This window comes from Oncorhynchus kisutch, linkage group LG12 (genome assembly GCF_002021735.2).
Source record: "Oncorhynchus kisutch isolate 150728-3 linkage group LG12, Okis_V2, whole genome shotgun sequence".
NCBI classification, from domain to species: Eukaryota; Metazoa; Chordata; class Actinopteri; order Salmoniformes; family Salmonidae; genus Oncorhynchus; species Oncorhynchus kisutch.
In genome coordinates this window covers 25,870,117-25,888,006 of record NC_034185.2, presented here as the reverse complement: position 1 = coordinate 25,888,006, position 17,890 = coordinate 25,870,117, and the positions used below count along the sequence as shown (strand labels likewise).

The 17,890-nt window shown below is 44.0% G+C and overlaps 1 protein-coding gene across 6 annotated transcripts; it reads left to right on the top strand.

The window, feature by feature from the left end:
* The first annotated feature begins 58 nt into the window (after positions 1 to 58).
* Positions 59 to 16,710, top strand: LOC109900783 (dnaJ homolog subfamily C member 5). 6 transcript variants are annotated; one of them, XR_004211918.1, is made up of 7 exons: positions 59 to 425; positions 7,105 to 7,253; positions 7,482 to 7,695; positions 8,562 to 8,718; positions 9,654 to 10,501; positions 12,510 to 12,549; positions 13,288 to 16,710. XR_004211918.1 is itself a non-coding variant. In XM_020496598.2 (7 exons), exons 2-5 carry the CDS (start codon positions 7,114 to 7,116, stop codon positions 10,496 to 10,498), a joined length of 714 nt encoding a protein of 237 aa, XP_020352187.1. In that variant the 5' UTR covers positions 63 to 425; positions 7,105 to 7,113; the 3' UTR covers positions 10,499 to 10,501; positions 12,510 to 12,549; positions 13,288 to 16,710. The 6 variants fall into 6 exon arrangements, 4 of the variants coding, with proteins under 4 accessions (XP_020352187.1, XP_020352185.1, XP_020352188.1 ...); XM_020496598.2 differs by having other exon boundaries at positions 63 to 425; positions 10,296 to 10,501; XR_004211919.1 differs by lacking the exon at positions 59 to 425 and adding an exon at positions 512 to 629.
* Positions 16,711 to 17,890: the final 1,180 nt, after the last annotated feature.

The window sequence follows — 17,890 nt, the reverse complement described above, 5'->3', positions numbered from 1 at the left end:
GTGGTTCTGCCTAGGGCTTCTACCCAGTTGTCTTCAAACACTAGATGGCAGCACAATAGTGGTTGTCCAACACTAGACCGACCAACAAACCTGGCTCAATCATCGTTGGTTACAATTGAATAGTTTTCATAGAACACAGAATTCCAGTAGGTAGGGAAAAAAAAGATTTTTTGTTTGTTTGTTTTGAACGTGATTTTCACAAGCGCCAAATGTGTGTAAGGATATGAAGACGCTGTTCATTGGTTGAAGCCCTCGTCTCAGAAGCAATCAGACGTCCCTTGTCCACTGGGGCTAATGGTACTGAAACGGTAGTAGCTAGCATTTTTAGGAGGGGTGGATACATTGACACATTGTCTGGCAATCTTGACATACAAAGTGGATGCCTCTATGCCACAGCGAAATATACCTCTTCCAATTTCCACAAGGTAAGATACGTCGTAAAGTCGCCCTAACTTGAGCCACGAGAGCGTATTTTTTTTCAAGCTACACCGGTCGGTTTTGGCTAGCTACTGAGCCAGCGAGCAAGTGTGGGGTCTGGTCGCGAGGACAGTCCAGAGTCCCACGGACATCGTTGCGTTAGGCTGTAACGTTACAAACTACTCTGGCATGCGGTTGCAGATTGATATTGGGTTGGTTAAATACGTTGTTTGGACGCACGCTTGTTTCAGGGAACATTATTAGAGTGAAAATGCATGGTTAACTAATTCTGACATCAGCGTCGCTAACGTTATTTGGCTAAATTAGCGGTCGTGACGGTCAGCTGAGCAGCCTGTCGACTTTTGCAGTTGAAACACATTTTTAAGTATCAGTTGATATCCACCAGCTTCTCATTACTAACCAAAAACCTTATAAGCGTTCATATTTTTTAAATAGTTGGCTAATAGCCAGCTAACGGTACAATTGCGGCTCCCCAAATGTTATTGACAACCTTGATTGACAACTAGTTTCGTTAGTAAAACATTTTTGCCAGTGCCTGGGTTATTTTAGCTAACTAGCATCTGCATAGCTCGAGCAAACGCAACATAGCTAGGTGCAAAGATAATTGCAATGTCGTTACTAGTTAACGTTACTGTAGCTTTCTACCTAGAACTGCATATGTGGCTAGTTAGCCAACGTTAGATTCTTTTTGCATTGGGAAAAGACGATGTAAAAATGGAAAGTAATTATCCATGTGGAGATTAGCAAGGGATTATGGTTGTGCAAGGACCATGGAATGTCTTTTATAACGTTATATTGTCCAAGGACACAGCAGTGGTTACAAGATACCCAACAAACTATAAAAACCCTACGTTCCTTACTATGTAAGAAAGAAACAATTATGATTGCATGGATTATTCTATCGCAATCGCTAATGTGTAGCTACAGCTATCGGGTTTCATCTCGTGTGAGCTAGCTATTGCATAATGTATTGTCTTTTATTTTGATCACACCCTTGCCAGCCCTCACTGCCATGTGTGTCATAGCAACACGTAGATACCGTGTGTTTCTTCAATCTCCTGTCACAGAATAGATGGCTCAAACGGTTCCTGTTTTGCCTTTGGTCAACATAACTAGTATAGGTTGGTGATGGTTAATGTAGATATTTTACCGCCGTGATGTCAGTCTTCCAAATCCCTTTTGGCCCAGCTGTTGTGTGGTCAAATGTGAGGTGTCATAGCAAAATCCTGGTGTGGTATTTTACAGATTAGTCATGGATTATGTCAATTTTGCATCAAGTATTTGTAGTAGCCAGCAATTACACAAATCCCCACAGGGCTCGACATTAAAGCGGGTCCTTTTGTCCATCCGACAAGACTATAGATTAAAATAGTTCAAATGGACAAGTGACAACAAAAAAAATCACACATTACAATATCAAACAATTACACCGGACAACATTGGAATAATATTAGTGTATTTCTTTATGTACATAAATACAAAAAGGGGGGGGGGGGGACAGGACAGAGTTTGGGAAATCCTGGTGTAGGTGATAGCCTATGCATATTGGCTACAGCCTCATGTCCAAACCAATGCTGACATGAAGCGCCAGAAAATGTAGGCCAACTTTAATGAGACTTTTAATGACATATAGAGGTGAAATGCCAGTAAACGCACCGCACATCACCCACTTTGAATTTGAGCAGAGGCGGTCAGCATTTTAAAACTATTTATTCCATAAACCTAGTTTAAAACCTATAATTGTTTGGTTATTTTCTAAAGCATGTCTTACCTTGTTTAAAAGTAGCCTAGCCAAATACGTCCATAGAAATGTTGAGGGAATTATTTTATAAACACTTATAAACAACGCCATTGAAACCAGCACATTTCTCATGTTCTGTTGGTTTTTAAATCAACTTTATTTTATTTTCCAGCAGCCAAATACATGATCCTAGTCTATCAGTAACTCATGCTAGTTGATGCATCTTTAGATTTCGCATTCTTAATTTCAAATGTATATTTTCATCTCCGTTACTAGCCCAAAGGTCGTCAGATGGCGATATTGAGAGTTCATTTTACCGTCCAAACGCATTGTACTGTATGCAACCTTCAATACACTTGTATCCCCCGTGGACTGGTTTGTGCCTGAAACATTCTCATTTCAGACTGCAAAGGTTTTGATTTCCTCAACTTTATTTAATGGCAAGAACGCGGAGAAAAATACAGGAAAAATAATCATATTTTCTTTTGAAACACCATTTTTTACCACCATGCTAGTGTCTAATGCCAAGGAATGCTACTTCCTGATATTGTACCCCGCATTCAGTGGACTGCTACCGACTGCTGCAAACATAATTGTTACTTAAGGAAAGTATGCATATTTCCCCGGTTTTTATCACGCCTTCACGCATTGAATACATTTGAGGAAATCAAAGCTTTTGCATCCGGAATGGAGAATGTTTTAGGGATGAACCGTTCCGCCGGGGATATGAGTGTATTGCCATTGCCAGCTGCAACAATGCGTTTGGACGGTAAGATTAACTCAATATCGCCATCTGCCGGCCTTTGGGGCTGCTCTATCACGTTAAACCGCTCGCGATTGCTGTGCGCTTTTGAGTGATGTTTCCCCTAATAGAATTTGGAACGTTCCATAATAGCCTAGAACCGTGTGCGTATTGTTGAACATATAATATGAAGAAATACAACTTTATCAACATTTTATGATATACGTTCTGATCTGTTGCATCAGCCTCATTGCTTTTTTGAATGTGTTTATATGCGGTGGTTGTATGAATTTTGGATCTGTCTTCCCGGAGTCTGTTTTGAATGGTAGACATACAAAATTACAAACGTATTTAGTTGTAATGTTGAAAGGGAGGCCAACCATCCTCCAGGAGAGCCTTAAAGAGGCAGTGTTGTATTTTAATACCGGTTTGAATATGCAAAGAAGCCAATAGGAAGAGTGTAGCCTACATTTTTGTATTTTTCACTATAGTAAAATAAGTGGTTACTAGCACCATACAATGATATCATTTTTTTGGGACAAGTGAAAAAATATCTGTTTTACAAGTCCAAAGGATAAGTGGCAAAAAAAGTTAGTCAAGCCCAGTTCCAGTTTTTGGGTCGGTTTGGCCTAGTTTATACTCTGGTTATGAGCAGAGGTGCAGGTTAGATGTTGAAATGCTAGTCTGTCCTACTACTTGTCTTGGTCATTGAGTTGTCCTTACCCCCCACTGAAGCATGTTTAACATTGTAGCAATGTTTTATGCCTAGAGACTTGTATTTTATATATCTCAGGTTTCAACCTTAAATCAGAGGTTGCTGTTGTTAAAGTTTATGGTGCCAAATAAAATCAGATATAATCATTTTCCATTGACAAGGTACGGAAGTAGTTGTTTCTAAATGTCCTGAAGCAGCTCTCATCCCTGGGATGTTTATGAAAGTTCGGTAAGAACAACATTCGGCTCTTGAATCACTTGACAAGGCAACAAAGAAATTGCCTTCTGTGAGAAACAAGAGGATTGCAAAAGAATGCAAAATACCCTTGATTTAAGCCCAGCACTGACAGTAGGCTGCTTGAGTGCTGCTGCCTCTCTGTGTTTTCTCTTTCACATTAAGATCATTTGGCTGTCACATGATCACAGTGGCTGTTCTTCAAATTTGTTTGATCTTTCCATCTCTGACTTGTTGATATATTTAGCAAGTAGGGTCAATTAAATAGTTAGTTAGGCCTAGATAAATCACTCTTCTTCCATTAATCCAGTCTTTGTGCTTTATTTAGGCATTTTTGCATATTAGTGTGAGAAAGTTCCACATCAGGAGTGACCTGTCAGGGGTCATGAACCCTGATGACATGTTGAGTATGAAGACCAACTCACGCACCCGGCGTTGCCTGTGTATCATCTTAGCCAGGGGTTCCCTTGGCTCAGTCTCAGCTAGGTAAGAGAAGAGATGGTGTAGCCAGGCCAGGGACTAGCCGACTAGGTAAAGCTTGTCAGAGCCTGTGTGATGGACTAGCCTATTAGGTAGCGCTTGTCAGAGCCTGTGACCAGACCTTTTCACACCCAAGCTAGAAGAGTTTTTCACATTATTTAAATATTTGTAGCTACTTTTAAGTTATTACCTGCAGTCAACTTGTGCAATACCTTAGGAGATAAAGCAGATTGCGTTCTTTATTTCACCTGTCACATTATTTAAAATTATGATACTTACCATAGTTCTCCAGAACAGTTGAGCCAGCCACGTGTTTGTAAACAGCACAACAGGAGAAAGCGAGCTGGTGAGTCCATAGCGTTCTAGATCTATTGACGAGTCTCTGTTTTGCGGCGCACAAGGTGATGAAGTTACACTCGTATGCAATTCACTAGTAAATGTTTGCCATCATATAATGGCTTTCTGCCAGAAGTCCACGAGCTCTGGAGGAGTTATCTGTACAACTGCTATTTTTCCCTATGCTTCCTACTAGTGTTTTTTTCTTTCTCCTTCTTTCTTCTCCTATCTGCTCTGTGTACACATGCTGCTCTTCCTTCCATTCCAGTTACTAGCGATGCTTGAATAACTTTGAGCTTGATTTGCTTGTCTTTGCAATTTGCTTTTTCTCTTTTTTTGCTCTTTAGCTTTCAGCTAACGGCGTCTGATTTCACTATTTGTTTTTGCTAATTCTGTTAGCATTCTGGTAATAGAGGCCCAATGGGCTTTTTATGCATTTTTAGTGCCCCCTTGTGTGCTATGCCGGTAATACAGTAATTCCCGGTATGAGAGAAGACCATATGGAAATCTCGATACCACCCAAACCTACCTGGATGCACACATTTTACTCTGTGTCACAACGTTTGCCATGTGCCAATGTGGAACACACAGGGAAAAACCACTTGGCCTTACTTGCTGGCCTACATTTTATAACCCAGAAACAGTGTAATGACCATAACCAAAGCATAATCATAAACACACATCATGTCACATCTCTTCCAGGAATCAAGGGATCTGTGTGTTATTGAAAAGGTGCCTTCAGTTTTTCTCCCTTAGGACAGCGGTTCCCAAACTGTGGGGCCCTTATTATTATTATTTTTTAAAGGAACTCAGTCCGGCTTTAAACTTACTCTTGAAAGTCGTAGTAGTAGAAGGCACAAGGTGCAATTTCTAAATTGGGTAGTGCATCATCAGTTCCTCTTGTCATGTCAGCCATTGTATACCTAAGATAACTATTTATAACTTGTCAGAAATGTCCAGATCTACTAGTCCATTTTTTGTATTTTAGTTTTTTTTGCCCATCAATATTGTTGTATATTGTCACTCTAATATCACATGAATACACATTAGACATGGCAAAATGTATAGAATTCCAAGAAAATGTGCTTTAAACTGCAAAATTTTCATTGCACCCCATGACAAAATGTGTGGAATTGCAGGAAATGAGCTTTAAACCTGCGAAACTCTCTCCACCAATAAGAGGGGTGTGAACAGTTTGTGTGAATGGCCGACAGACAGGCTGGATAGCAGAGGTAATTAATGGTCGAACACAAGCTTTGCTGGCTAAATGTTTCTGCTTGTCCAAGCTTTGGAAGTGTGTGAGTAAGGTTTGGTGGTTGTTAAGCAGATAGAAATCCTTGACTTGGAGACTGACCAGGTCCAATGTCATACTAAGGTAATTACAGAGACCACCTTCTCAGTATTGGGACAACACCAGCCTGAAGGGAATCAAAGGGAAATGGGCAGGTAGTGTAGTTTACTGCTAGTCTGCTACTGCTTGTAGCCTTTTGCCACCATTTACTGTTCCCCCTTGCAACAACCTGTAGACTACAGGTTCCTCCCCAGCCAAGCCTCCTAAGCCTGTCTCTGTGCAGTGCTGGCTGTTCAGGCCCATCTCTCCAGGGCCAGTCTAGGATTGCCCTGTGTTGACTTGTGTGAGTAATCTGTGCGAGATCAGCAAAATGTAATCGCCTTTAGCTCAGGCCTGCCCAGGGCATTACTAGTCACCAGTAGTCACAGTGTGCGTGGCTGAGTGTGATGTGGTGTGTGTGTGCCACAGCAGGGCTATTGTCCTGTTCAGCAGAATGTGGGGCTGTGTGGAGCGTTGGAGTCTCACTGCTGGCCTTCTGCTTTGTTTTAAGTACAGGGATTTTAGATGGAGGTTCCACAGTTGTGATGCATTATTCATGTTTAACACATGCTACTGCACTTCACTACACGCAGTCTTGGAGCTTAATCCCAAATTCATCTGCCCTGCGCTAAGTGTATTGTGGTTTAAAGGGATCTGTAAGGGTTGTGTGTAGGCCCAGTTCTTACATATGTGTACAGAAATTGTTTAAACATAAACCCAGCCAGTGCTGAATGCTATATCCTTGTGTTTTGCTGGTTCATATATTTTTTTTTTGTATCCTTGTATTGACATTGGGTTTATGAGATGGGATATTCTAGGCAGAGCTGTTCCAGTTCCCTATGGTGTTCTAGGCAAAGCAATGTGACAACATCTGTGTCTGTCTACCATGTCTGTGATGATTATGGCTACAGACAGTACACACACACACATGTAGTTACTACTTGGACAAATAATGTCAAGATTTAAGAACAGGTCAGGTAAATACTGCAGGGTGTATGTCTCTATTGCTACAGTGACAACCTACTCAGTTCCACACTTCATGTGTGTGACTTAGTGCTAACCTCCTGTGTGACTGTATATCTTGGCAGACTTCAGCCATGGCCACGACAGGCACAGGCGCAACTGAGCCAAACCGGCCAGGCCCCCAGAGGAAGATGTCCACCACAGGGGAAAGCTTGTACAAGGTGCTCGGCCTGGAGAAAGGAGCTTCCGCTGAGGACGTCAAGAGAGCCTACAGGTAGCACTCAGCCTGTCTCTGGTCGTTATAGCCACATAACCTGTAAGCCTGTTTCTCCATTTCCCCGGAGCAAGTTAATGATCAGCTTTATTCAGGAGTTGGTCCATCAGACAAAGAACAATTACTTTTAATGAGGTATAAGCTCTTTATAGGATTTAGAGTTTTGTGAAATTTGTATGTGGTGGTGTGGACTGAGATTAATTTATTCATCCATCCATCTATTTACAGGAAACTAGCGTTGAAGTACCACCCAGACAAGAACCCAGACAACCCAGAGGCTGCAGATAAGTTTAAAGAGATCAACAACGCCAACTCCATCCTGAACGATGATGGCAAGAGGAGGATCTACGACGAGTACGGCTCCATGGGCCTCTATGTGTCCGAGCAGTTTGGAGAGGAGAGCGTTAAATACTACTTCCTCATGTCCAAGTGGTGGTTTAAGGTGAGAGAGAGAGTACCTCATAACCCTCCAAACCACCTTTAGTCGTACAGGGTAATATATTAGGTTATCCGGGGTGTAGTCAGTAGTGCTGTAACCTCCGACAGTGGGGGTGAGTAGCCCCACTCTCCCAGCTGACTGTCTCAGTGATGACATACTGACTGGACTTCTTTCACAGCCACATCACTCATCACACTAAGAGCTGCTGGGATTTTATTAGACATTGTTATGGATAGAATTCACTGTCTAGTACTGTCTTCTCCATGCATTAGACAGCCTACTGTAATCCCTGTTGGGAGTACATTGACAGTATATAAGTATTTGTGTATAATTGCTTTGACAAGTCTCATAGTTACCTCCCTCTGAACCTGTCAGTGTACTGTATCTTTCTGTTTCAGTCAGACAGATGGCTCCAGGTGCAAAGCAGTCTTTATTTAGAATTGTGTTCTGTGTAGTTGTGCTCAGTCACTCAGATGTGTGGCCATTGATGCTGAGTAGAGTAAGTAGAGAGGTCTAGATGCAGTGATGAAGATCCACCGACTGTCTCACAAACCTCACTCTGCTTTTACCTACAAAGAAAACTACAAAGCAAAGGAACATTTCAAGGAGAAACAAAACCACTCCACTTATATATACCCTAGAAATGCTCGGTACAGTAGGATTATTGAGAGCATCCACATGTATTTCACTGTCTCTGCTGCTAATATCCCCTAGCTTCTCTCACTGGCTCACCCTGTAGATCTGAGGCTAGACATAAGTTCTCCTGCGAGCAGGAAGACAGCGGGTGACTGTCCCGGCTGGGTATATGTGATCGGGAGAAGCTCCATACTGATAATGCTGTGTGTTTGTGTTATGCCCTTGTGCTGCAGACCATGGCCGTGTGCTGCACCGTCTTCTCCTGCTGCTGCTGCTGTTGCTGCTGCTGTTTCTGCTGTGGGAAGTGCAAGCCGCCGGAGGAGGATGATCACTACCAGTACGTGGACCCAGAGGACCTGGAGGCCCAGATCAAAGCTGAGACGGACAGAGGTGAGACCACGCTGGGAGGGGAGGGGGGAATTTTTAAATGGGGGGGAGGTGTATTTTGGGTTGGTGGCAGGTAGTATGCGGTAGAATGTTTTGGGCGCTAGTAGGTAGGCTGGCGACTGTTTGGCATTGGGTAATAAACTAAGTATGCTAGTGCACATAGCCATTTTTCTATTGTATAGTATAGACTACTATAGGTGGGATAGAGCTCATGAGGAGGGTAACAGGATAAATACAGTGTGCCCCCCAATCCTTCTGTGTTGGCCCTTCTCCTGGGTCCTGGCGCCTCTACACACTACCTCAGCGACAGGCCGCCTCGCAGATGTCGGTTTTTCAGCCTGACTTAACGCTGTCACTTCCTTTCAGAGGGAGAAAGAAGAGGGAGGAGAGGCAGGGAAACAGCAGAGCACAGATGGGGCCAGAGCAGCCAAACAGGGATGGGGAGGAAGGGATGAGGGAATGGAGGGGGGGGGCACCAGTGTCTACTCCAGCTAGGCAGGACTCTGGGTCTACAGCACCTGGTCCTGCACAGGAGGTAGAGGCTGCAGGCTAGCCCTTAGATTACCTTGATGTGCAGGTATTTATAGCTACTCATACTCTGACTGAGAGACTGCTGGTTCATGTCATGAGGACATTATCCAGTTATAGCCCTAGCTCTGACATTTATTTAAATATTTTTTCTACCATGTTGAAATTATAATTATCACTCTCCTCAGTCTCAGTAAATTAGATGATGATAATTTATTGTCTGCTAGTGCAGAAATGTGCCTTGTATCACAATGCTCCTTTACCAGAATGGGTAATATAATATAATGTTGTTGTTTGGTATTTTTGGATGTGTAAAAGCAATGGATTTAGTGTCAGAACAGTGTGCAATAACATGTCGACATTAACAGGTAGAGATGTCAACCGTGTTTCTTTTCTTCCAACATTTCAAGGCCAACAAGAAGCTCTTTGTTTTATCCTCTCCCATCAGTGGTCCCCAGAACAGGGACAGGGGCTGGGACAGAGGCGAGATGAGGAAGATGCATGTAATCCTGTCAGATCTCAGAGGATGCTCTCTGCCTCGGCCTCTTGTGTCGTGTCCTTAACTGGTTGGTCTGAGGACAGGACTCTCAGCTCCTTCACTCATGTTGCCTCTTCACACAGCAGATCACTCAATAGAAAACAGTCCCAAGGACTATACTCCTAATTGTCTTGTTTTTTGTTCTGACGAGTGATCAGTGACCATGGTGACCCCATAGTCACGACCCCTAGCCCAAGTGACTATCACACCATTTGAACTTTCAGTATAAGGCTTTATAAGCAAAATGACGATGCTATTGGTTTCAGAGATATTCACAACATGTTCAGGCGAATACCTAGATGATATGAATAATCTCCTCACCGTATCACACAAAAACAAGAACTGCGCTTCATTTACAGTAACTGAAAACCAAACCAAACATGACAAGCTAACAGCCTCAGGGCAGTATGAGTGTGGGGATAACATATCAGTATACTCTGGCCCAATGAGTAGGCATGGTTTATCTCATTCTGACAGAAAGGTGTTTCTGTACGTTTGTGTTTTCATCCACCAGGTGACACAGTAATCATTGTGCAGCCCATACCTGTAGCCGTACCTATAGCTGTAACGAGTCCTGTGGCTGAGAGCATCAGCCTAGGCCCTGCCAACTGCCTAGACCCTGCCAACAGCCTAGACCCTGCCAATCCAGTGGTTGACAACCTGACCAGGCCAGTGGCTGCTGAGAACCCAGGCGAAACGTTGCCGGAGTCTAAATGACTCGTAAGCCCCCCGACTTCCTGATGTACTTGCTGTACTCAACCCAGCTGCATCGTGTCCATCCGTCCCGCTTCCTGTGCACGTTGCCACGCCCCAGACCAATCCGTTTCACCAGACTGTGTTTGCTCATAGTGACACACGGTGCCTTTGTACTATGTTCAGCTGTTTGTTTGACAGACTCATTAACCATCCATTCTGTTTGCCTGTCAGTGTTGAGTTGCATGATGTCATGGCTGTTGCTTCAGAATGTTTTGAGCATGGCTGCATGTATGAGCTTGCCTTGTGTGTATTTATAATGTAGTGGACCTCATTTTGCTATGGATGGAGCAACTCAATAACAATCATTTCAGTTAATTGATCACTAAGTATTTTGTCTGTGTTTGGTCCATCGTGAATGTATCTGTAGTATTTATTTATTACTATTTTCTGCCTTGGTGATAAAGTGAATGTAATCTCTTTGTTAATTAGGCATGGTTTATGGTCATTAAACTATAGCCTAATCTATGCCCAGTATCCCATTACTTTACCAGTAAGACCACAGAGACACTTATGCCGGGTGTGCACTACGACTTTCAAAATCCAAACATCGCTGAGCCTCGCATGTTAAACCAACGTCTTTCCTGTAGTTTCTTGTCTTGCCAACATAGTGGTGCGCAGAATAAACCATCTGGTACAGACAAGGGGGTCACACACTACAAGAGTCTTCACTTGGTCGTGAGGATTCTCCATACCACCACGTAGTCTCGCGAAAACAATGATGTGATTTAGATTGTTAACGTAGCCAGAAAGAGCTGTGGCTCAAAGCAGTCTCAAACGTTTTCTGTCAGACATTGACGCATGACAAACAGAGTTGAAATGTCTATAGCTTGTGAACTTCAGAGCTGAAACGAGTTGACGCTTTGGTTTTAAGGCAAGTACAAACGCATCCTAGTAGTCATGGCTCCTGCTCAAAAGAGTCTACAACTTCTGGGTGACGCGAAACAATGTCATCATCTCACTGGTTTCTTTGGCGAGCGCTCATTGGCTTTTGCTGATCACCGGTCTCAAAACTTGTCATTGCACACTACAAAAACATTGCAGATTTTGTGGCAATAAAATCCAACATGTTTGGAAAAATTGAGATGTCTGAGGCTGCTCCAAGACGAGATCGGTAGCCCTCAGATTGCGTCTCTGACCCGCTCACATTAAACGAGCGTCGGTGACAGCCGAGTGCCCCAAGTAGGCAACAATGAGGATTTTGTCTCCAATCTCATCTGGAAAAGCTAAATCGGTGCCCGAATTGTGTTATGTACTACCGGCTTTAGGCATGGGATGTAACAAGTTAACTTCACAAGACAAAACAGGGCCCCACAACAGCCAAGTACTCACTCAACCCACAAGACATTAGATGCCTTCAATAAACAGTAGCCATCTATTCATATTAAAAACATCAATATAATGTCAGGCTGGTTAGTTGAAAACCTAGCCTGTGGATATGTGCTAAAACCACAGTCCGTTTGTCATGCTAACACAACCCTTTGATCCCCCTGGGGCCTTTTGTGGAGGTACATTACCTTTAGAAAGTACTTATACCCCTTGACTTAATCCACATTTCTTGTGTTTACAGCCTGCATTTAAAATCGATTAATTTGAGATCTGTCACTGATCTAGAGACCAATACCCCTAAGACGAGCCACTGCTGTCCTGTCACACCCGGCCATATGTGTTTGTCATCTCTCCTCACACCTACTTCCTCAGCGCCATCCTCTCTGTTGGTGCTCTGTTTGTTCAACACCATGATGCCTGTTGACATGTCAGTCTATGATTCTCTCTTTAGAATTACCAAAGTGATAGCTGGAAGCTTCAAGAGACTATGGCTATATAATGATGTTGAGATAGTAATAATATAGGACTATCATTATATTGTAATCTGATATAGTAGGGGTAGTAGCCTAACTAATAGTACAAGTGCTTTCTAAGCAGTGCTCTGTGCTCTCCCTCTATGCTGCATATGGATGATGTCCTCTATAAGGAAAGTGACAGTGTGGATGAGCATCGCCAGGGGAGGGCAGGTAGGTTCATGGTACACACTTGGTCATGTTCAGTAGGGAACACCATAGCAAAACGTTTTGCGACGGAAAACAAACATCTGTATCCTTACTGGACACGCTCAGGTAGCGTGTCCTTGTTTCAAAACGTTTTCCACCTACTGAACATGACCCTCGTGGAGCTTTCAATATTTCAGGACCGCTTACACCTCAGAACAGTTAAACAAGGGCCCAATTTTAGGTCATGCCTCCTGCTAATAAAACCTTCCCATGTGAATTGCTTCTAGTTGAGACAACAGGCTATTACTTGCTGGATATTTTTGATAACAGGATTTATTGCAACAAAGCTAGATGAGAGTTGGAAGCTTCCTGTCAACAGGGTTTACAGCGATGTTGTGTAGACTGTCATGCTTCCAGCTTGTAAATACCGTGTGTGTACCTGGCAGCCAGACTTAGCCCTTTTAGCCTCAGCTTGTGCTGTGTTCATGAACCTCAATCTGGACAGATGTTCCTATTGGGATGTTTCCGCATGTACCTGTCTGTACATGCCTGTTAGTTCTTCATTTGACTTCAGAATTTGACCTTCAGTATCATACAAACCATAGAGAATGCAGAAGCTAAATTCATTCATAGAGCCCATAGCCTATATGTAGCCTAGTCCTTTACCTACTCATTATGGCATGGGACACTTGGCTAACTTTTCTCTATTGAGGGTTATTATTTTCCCCAGTGAGTCTGACACAGTTCAATGTCTTCCTGCAGGTCCTCGTGCCCCTATTGTGATCCAGCCACATTCCATCGCCATCGAGGTTCCAGAGACCTCCCAGCCTGCAGCCAGCCAGCCCACCTCCAAGCCGCAGCAGTGACCCTTCCCTCCCAGCCCCATCTACCCGCTGGAGCCCTCCCCTACGGTGGGCATGGCCAGGCCCCTGTGGCCACACAATGGAGCCCCCAGCAGCCAGCCAGGCCAACCGTCACTAGTGCCAGTCAACCAGCCAGCTAGTCAACCCCCCCATACTGTGGTACAGATCTAACTTAATGGACATGAGCGGCAGGCTGCCAAGAGACCAGGACTCCTTCTGACATGATATGTATCTGTCTATCCACCAAACTGAGGATTGGAACACTCTATCCCTCCATTTCATCCCTCCGTTTCTATCCTCCCTCATCTATCCCCCCTTTCTCTCTCTTGTCTCTGTTAGAACGCTGTGGGATTGGAGACTCTCTTTTTAAGTTCAGTCGGTGTTTTAAATGGCCTGAGCCAAGCATTCCACCTCCCTGGAGACTAAAGCATGGATCAGAGGAAGTAAAGGCTCCCAAACAGATTGCATGTGCTTCATTTTAACTGCATGCCCCTATTGTACAGCACTGGCAAATACATCCACACCCCTGTACTACAGCCACCACCCCACCACTGCCAGCGATACCGCCAGCTGCAGGTGCACCTACAGTAGTATGCCACACAACCAGGGATCTCCCCTCCACCGCCACCTGAAAGAGACCCAAGAGTGGGGCTGGATACAGTAGAGATTCAAGAACAGTGAAAATGTTGGGAAAATGTGTTGATTGCTTAATTTCATTGCTAACTGTCACAATTATGTTAGTTTGACCAAAGCCAAACTAGATGCCACTCACTCCATGTGTTCAACAGTCAGCTCCCAAAGAGACGTTTCTCCTCATGCCACTAGAGCTAACCTGAGAGGATTGTTTAATTGAGGTGCATGTATGTATTTGGGTCTATTATGCACTTCTGAAACCTGTGAAGTGGGTAAATGATCATTTCCAATGGACTGTTGGCTAACATGGGTCCAGCCAAGTGCTTACTGAAACGCACAGTCAGTACAATGCACTCTGTATTGGGTGGAACTGACTACTGACTACAGCTAGCTAACTGCAACCAAACGACTTATCAAACGTTTCCCATCTCAAATGGTGGTTTTGCTTTGCATTCTCCTCATAGTCTGATGTAACATGGAGATACAGGGGAGTGGGTATGTACTGTAGGGGTCTGTTTGACCTAGCCACTAAAGACCATGCTGTGCCACATCCTAGATGGCTGCTTTGTTCATTGTACTGCCTACAGAGATATCCCATCACTGAATATTTGAGAAGTAACACAACAGGCTGTTTTCCATGGGGTTTTAGTGGACTGATTGCCATGTTTATTGTTTAATGGGCTGAAGAGGCACGACTACTAGTCTCAGTGATGAGATGATACAATGTCCCACAGCAGGGTTAGGATCTGTAAAGATCGCCCAACCAGCAGTTTATCTGTACTTAAGTACAGCTCTCTTTATAACCCTGGGGTGCAGTCAGAGGTTTCTCAATGTTGTGTAATCAGAATAGTGAAAACAGTGAAGTGAATGAATGTCATATTGTCATTGAGAGTCAGTCAGTCCCAGGTGTGCATGTGTGTGTGTGTGTAGCATTGTACAAAATCGTTGTTGGTTTGTTCATGTAGTGCTGAGGTCAGTCAGTCATTCATCCCCCTCCCAGTTTTTTTTTGTGGTTTGTAATTTGAAAAGGGTGTTCTGTGTTTCCTGAAGAGGGGCTAGTACATGGCCTTTAACCACCTTGTGTTTTGGCTGAAGAACCACCCTGAAGATAAGCTAAACTAAAATGATGTCATCAAATGATGTCAAGCAGCCATTTTATCTTTTGTAGCTCTCTCCTGGGTGTTTACATAGAAATGATCTATCAGCAGCATCATTTTGTTACTGGAATTATTGCACCTTTTCTCACCTCTTCATATCAATAAGTTAACAGCTAAAACCCACCTGAAATTTCAGACTGTTGGTTGTGTTTTCACAAACCATAATAAACATAACAGTACAGTATCTGGCCCCAGGGCTCAGAGAGGAGGAATATATTTATTCTGGTGATCCTTATCTGCTGTAAATAATAATAATCACAACCACTTGTCACATGCAAATAACATTATTTGAGAATCCCTATGAATGGGAAATGTTTTAAGAATCAACCCCATTTAAATGATTTTATTTTTTTATGTCAAACCGAAAGAGCTGTTTTAATAAAACACGTTGACAGACAGTTGGGAAGAGCGAACCCTAGGCTAGCCAACGTGGTCCTTACCAAGGAGCAACTGGTTGACAGAGGAGCTAGGCTATGTCTTAACTGGTTGACAGAGGAGCTAGGCTATGTCTTAACTGGTTGACAGAAGAGCTAGGCTATGTCTTAACTGGTTGACAGAGGAGCTAGGCTATGTCTTAACTGGTTGACAGAGGAGCTAGGCTATGTCTTAACTGGTTGACAGAGGAGCTAGGCTGTCTCAGCGGGTTGACAGAGGAGCTAGGCTGTCTCAGCGGGTTGACAGAGGAGCTAGGCTGTCTCAGCGGGTTGACAGAGGAGCTAAGCTGTCTCAGCGGGTTGACAGAGGAGCTAGGCTGTCTCAGCGGGTTGACAGAGGAGCTAGGCTGTCTCAGCGGGTTGACAGAGTAGCTAGGCTTTCTCAACTGGTTGACAGAGGAGCTAGGCTGTCTCAACTGGTTGACAGAGGAGCTAGGCTGTCTCAACTGGTTGACAGAGGAGCTAGGCTGTCTCAACTGGTTGACAGAGGAGCTAGGCTGTCTCAACTGGTTGACAGAGGAGCTAGGCTGTCTCAGCGGGTTGACAGAGGAGCTAGGCTGTCTCAGCGGGTTGACAGAGGAGCTAGGCTGTCTCAGCGGGTTGACAGAGGAGCTAGGCTGTCTCAGCGGGTTGACAGAGGAGCTAGGCTGTCTCAGCGGGTTGACAGAGGAGCTAGGCTGTCTCAGCGGGTTGACAGAGGAGCTAGGCTGTCTCAACTGGTTGACAGAGGAGCTAGGCTGTCTCAACTGGTTGACAGAGGAGCTAGGCTGTCTCAACTGGTTGACAGAGGAACTAGGCAATGTCTTAACTGGCTAGGCCACCATAGCTCTGGTCTACAGTAACAGGCAGGCAGACAGTAAGTGTATATCTGCTTTGAGTGTAAGGCCAGGGCTGTCCCCATGTCATCACTCCCCTATAGAACATGGGACTATGGGGACTCGGCCACTAATAATATGATTGATGATTGTAATTTTGTCAATGCTTTCATTATGTCATTCATTATTCACCATGATGTCGTTCATGGACAAAAATTATCTGTAAATGTGTATTTATATATAATGAAATTGAAACAATTAAAAGGGGGATTTGTACAATGTTTGTCTTCTATGTGATTTATTGTGTACTCTGAATTCACAACACTGAGAATAGTTTGTGTGATATCAAAGGAATGGCTCTCAGTTCTCCATGAACAAACAAAGTATATCTGTTCACAGAAGAACGCTATTCTTTCTCTGTTCTCTCCGGCAAAAGAACACCACTCGTTGGTGAAGATAAGATCTGCTGCCATGAGAAAAAGTACCAAACTGTCTTAATCAGGAATAGCTCAATTGTAGCCGTTAGCCACAGTAGACACTAGCTACATTGTAAGCGGGTGGCTGCCTGTCGGCTACTCCAGTAAAAGAAATGCAACCAAGAGCTGGAGTAAAGTATGAATGGAGATTTGGCTGCGAATGGGTACGGTATGGTGTGCTTGGCTTACTCTGCACAAAGCCTCCATGTCCTATAAAAGTCCCCTTAAGCTTATTAGCAGCTCGACCCATAGAGATAGATAGAGGACTCATTATGGATATAACCTGTTTTAGCGTTGTCATAAAAAATTTTACAATTTATTTTACCTTTATTTAACTAGGCAAGTCAGTTAAGAACAAATTCTTATTTTCAATGACGGCCTAGGAACAGTGGGTTAACTGCCTGTTCAGGGGCAGAACGACAGATTTGTACCTTGCCAGCTCGGCTACTAGCCCAACGCTCTAACCACTAGGCTACCCTGCCGCCCCCCTCATTGAGGGCTTCCAGCATTTTAAAGTAGTCAACTGGGTGGTGATTCCTAATAGTGAAGAGCATAGAGAATGATAGAGGCCTCTAGCAGTTAAAAGGTCGTTTTAGCATGGGGCAGCGCTGTTGAGGGCTTCCATCATGCTTCTGCCATTTTAAATTTTAAAGTAGTCAAAGTCAACTGGGTGGGGATTCCTATGGGTTGTAGCCTCAATGGAGCTGCCCATACTGTCACAGACACAATAATGGCACAGATACAAAGATGAGTCCTCTATCTCTATGGCTCAGCCTTACCTCAGCATTGACCTCAATTGTTAAGTAACCAGGAAGTTGGGGCCTCCTGAGTGGCGCAGTGGTCTAAGGCACTGCATCTCAGTGCTTGAGGCATCACTACAGACCTGGATTCGACCCGAGCCGGCCATGACCGGGAGGCCCATGAGTTGGCGCACAATTGGCCCAGCATCGTCCGTGTTAGTGGAGGGTTTGGCTGGCCGGGATGTCC

Excerpts from the sequence above, each read along its gene's own strand:
- LOC109900783 (XM_020496596.2), top strand. The coding sequence starts at position 7,114 with ATGGCCACGACAGGCACAGGCGCAACTGAGCCAAACCGGCCAGGCCCC. Across the intron at positions 7,696-8,561 it reads TGTCCAAGTGGTGGTTTAAG|ACCATGGCCGTGTGCTGCAC; the intron begins GTGAGAGAGAGA and ends CTTGTGCTGCAG. Across the intron at positions 8,719-10,295 it reads CAAAGCTGAGACGGACAGAG|GTGACACAGTAATCATTGTG; the intron begins GTGAGACCACGC and ends TTCATCCACCAG.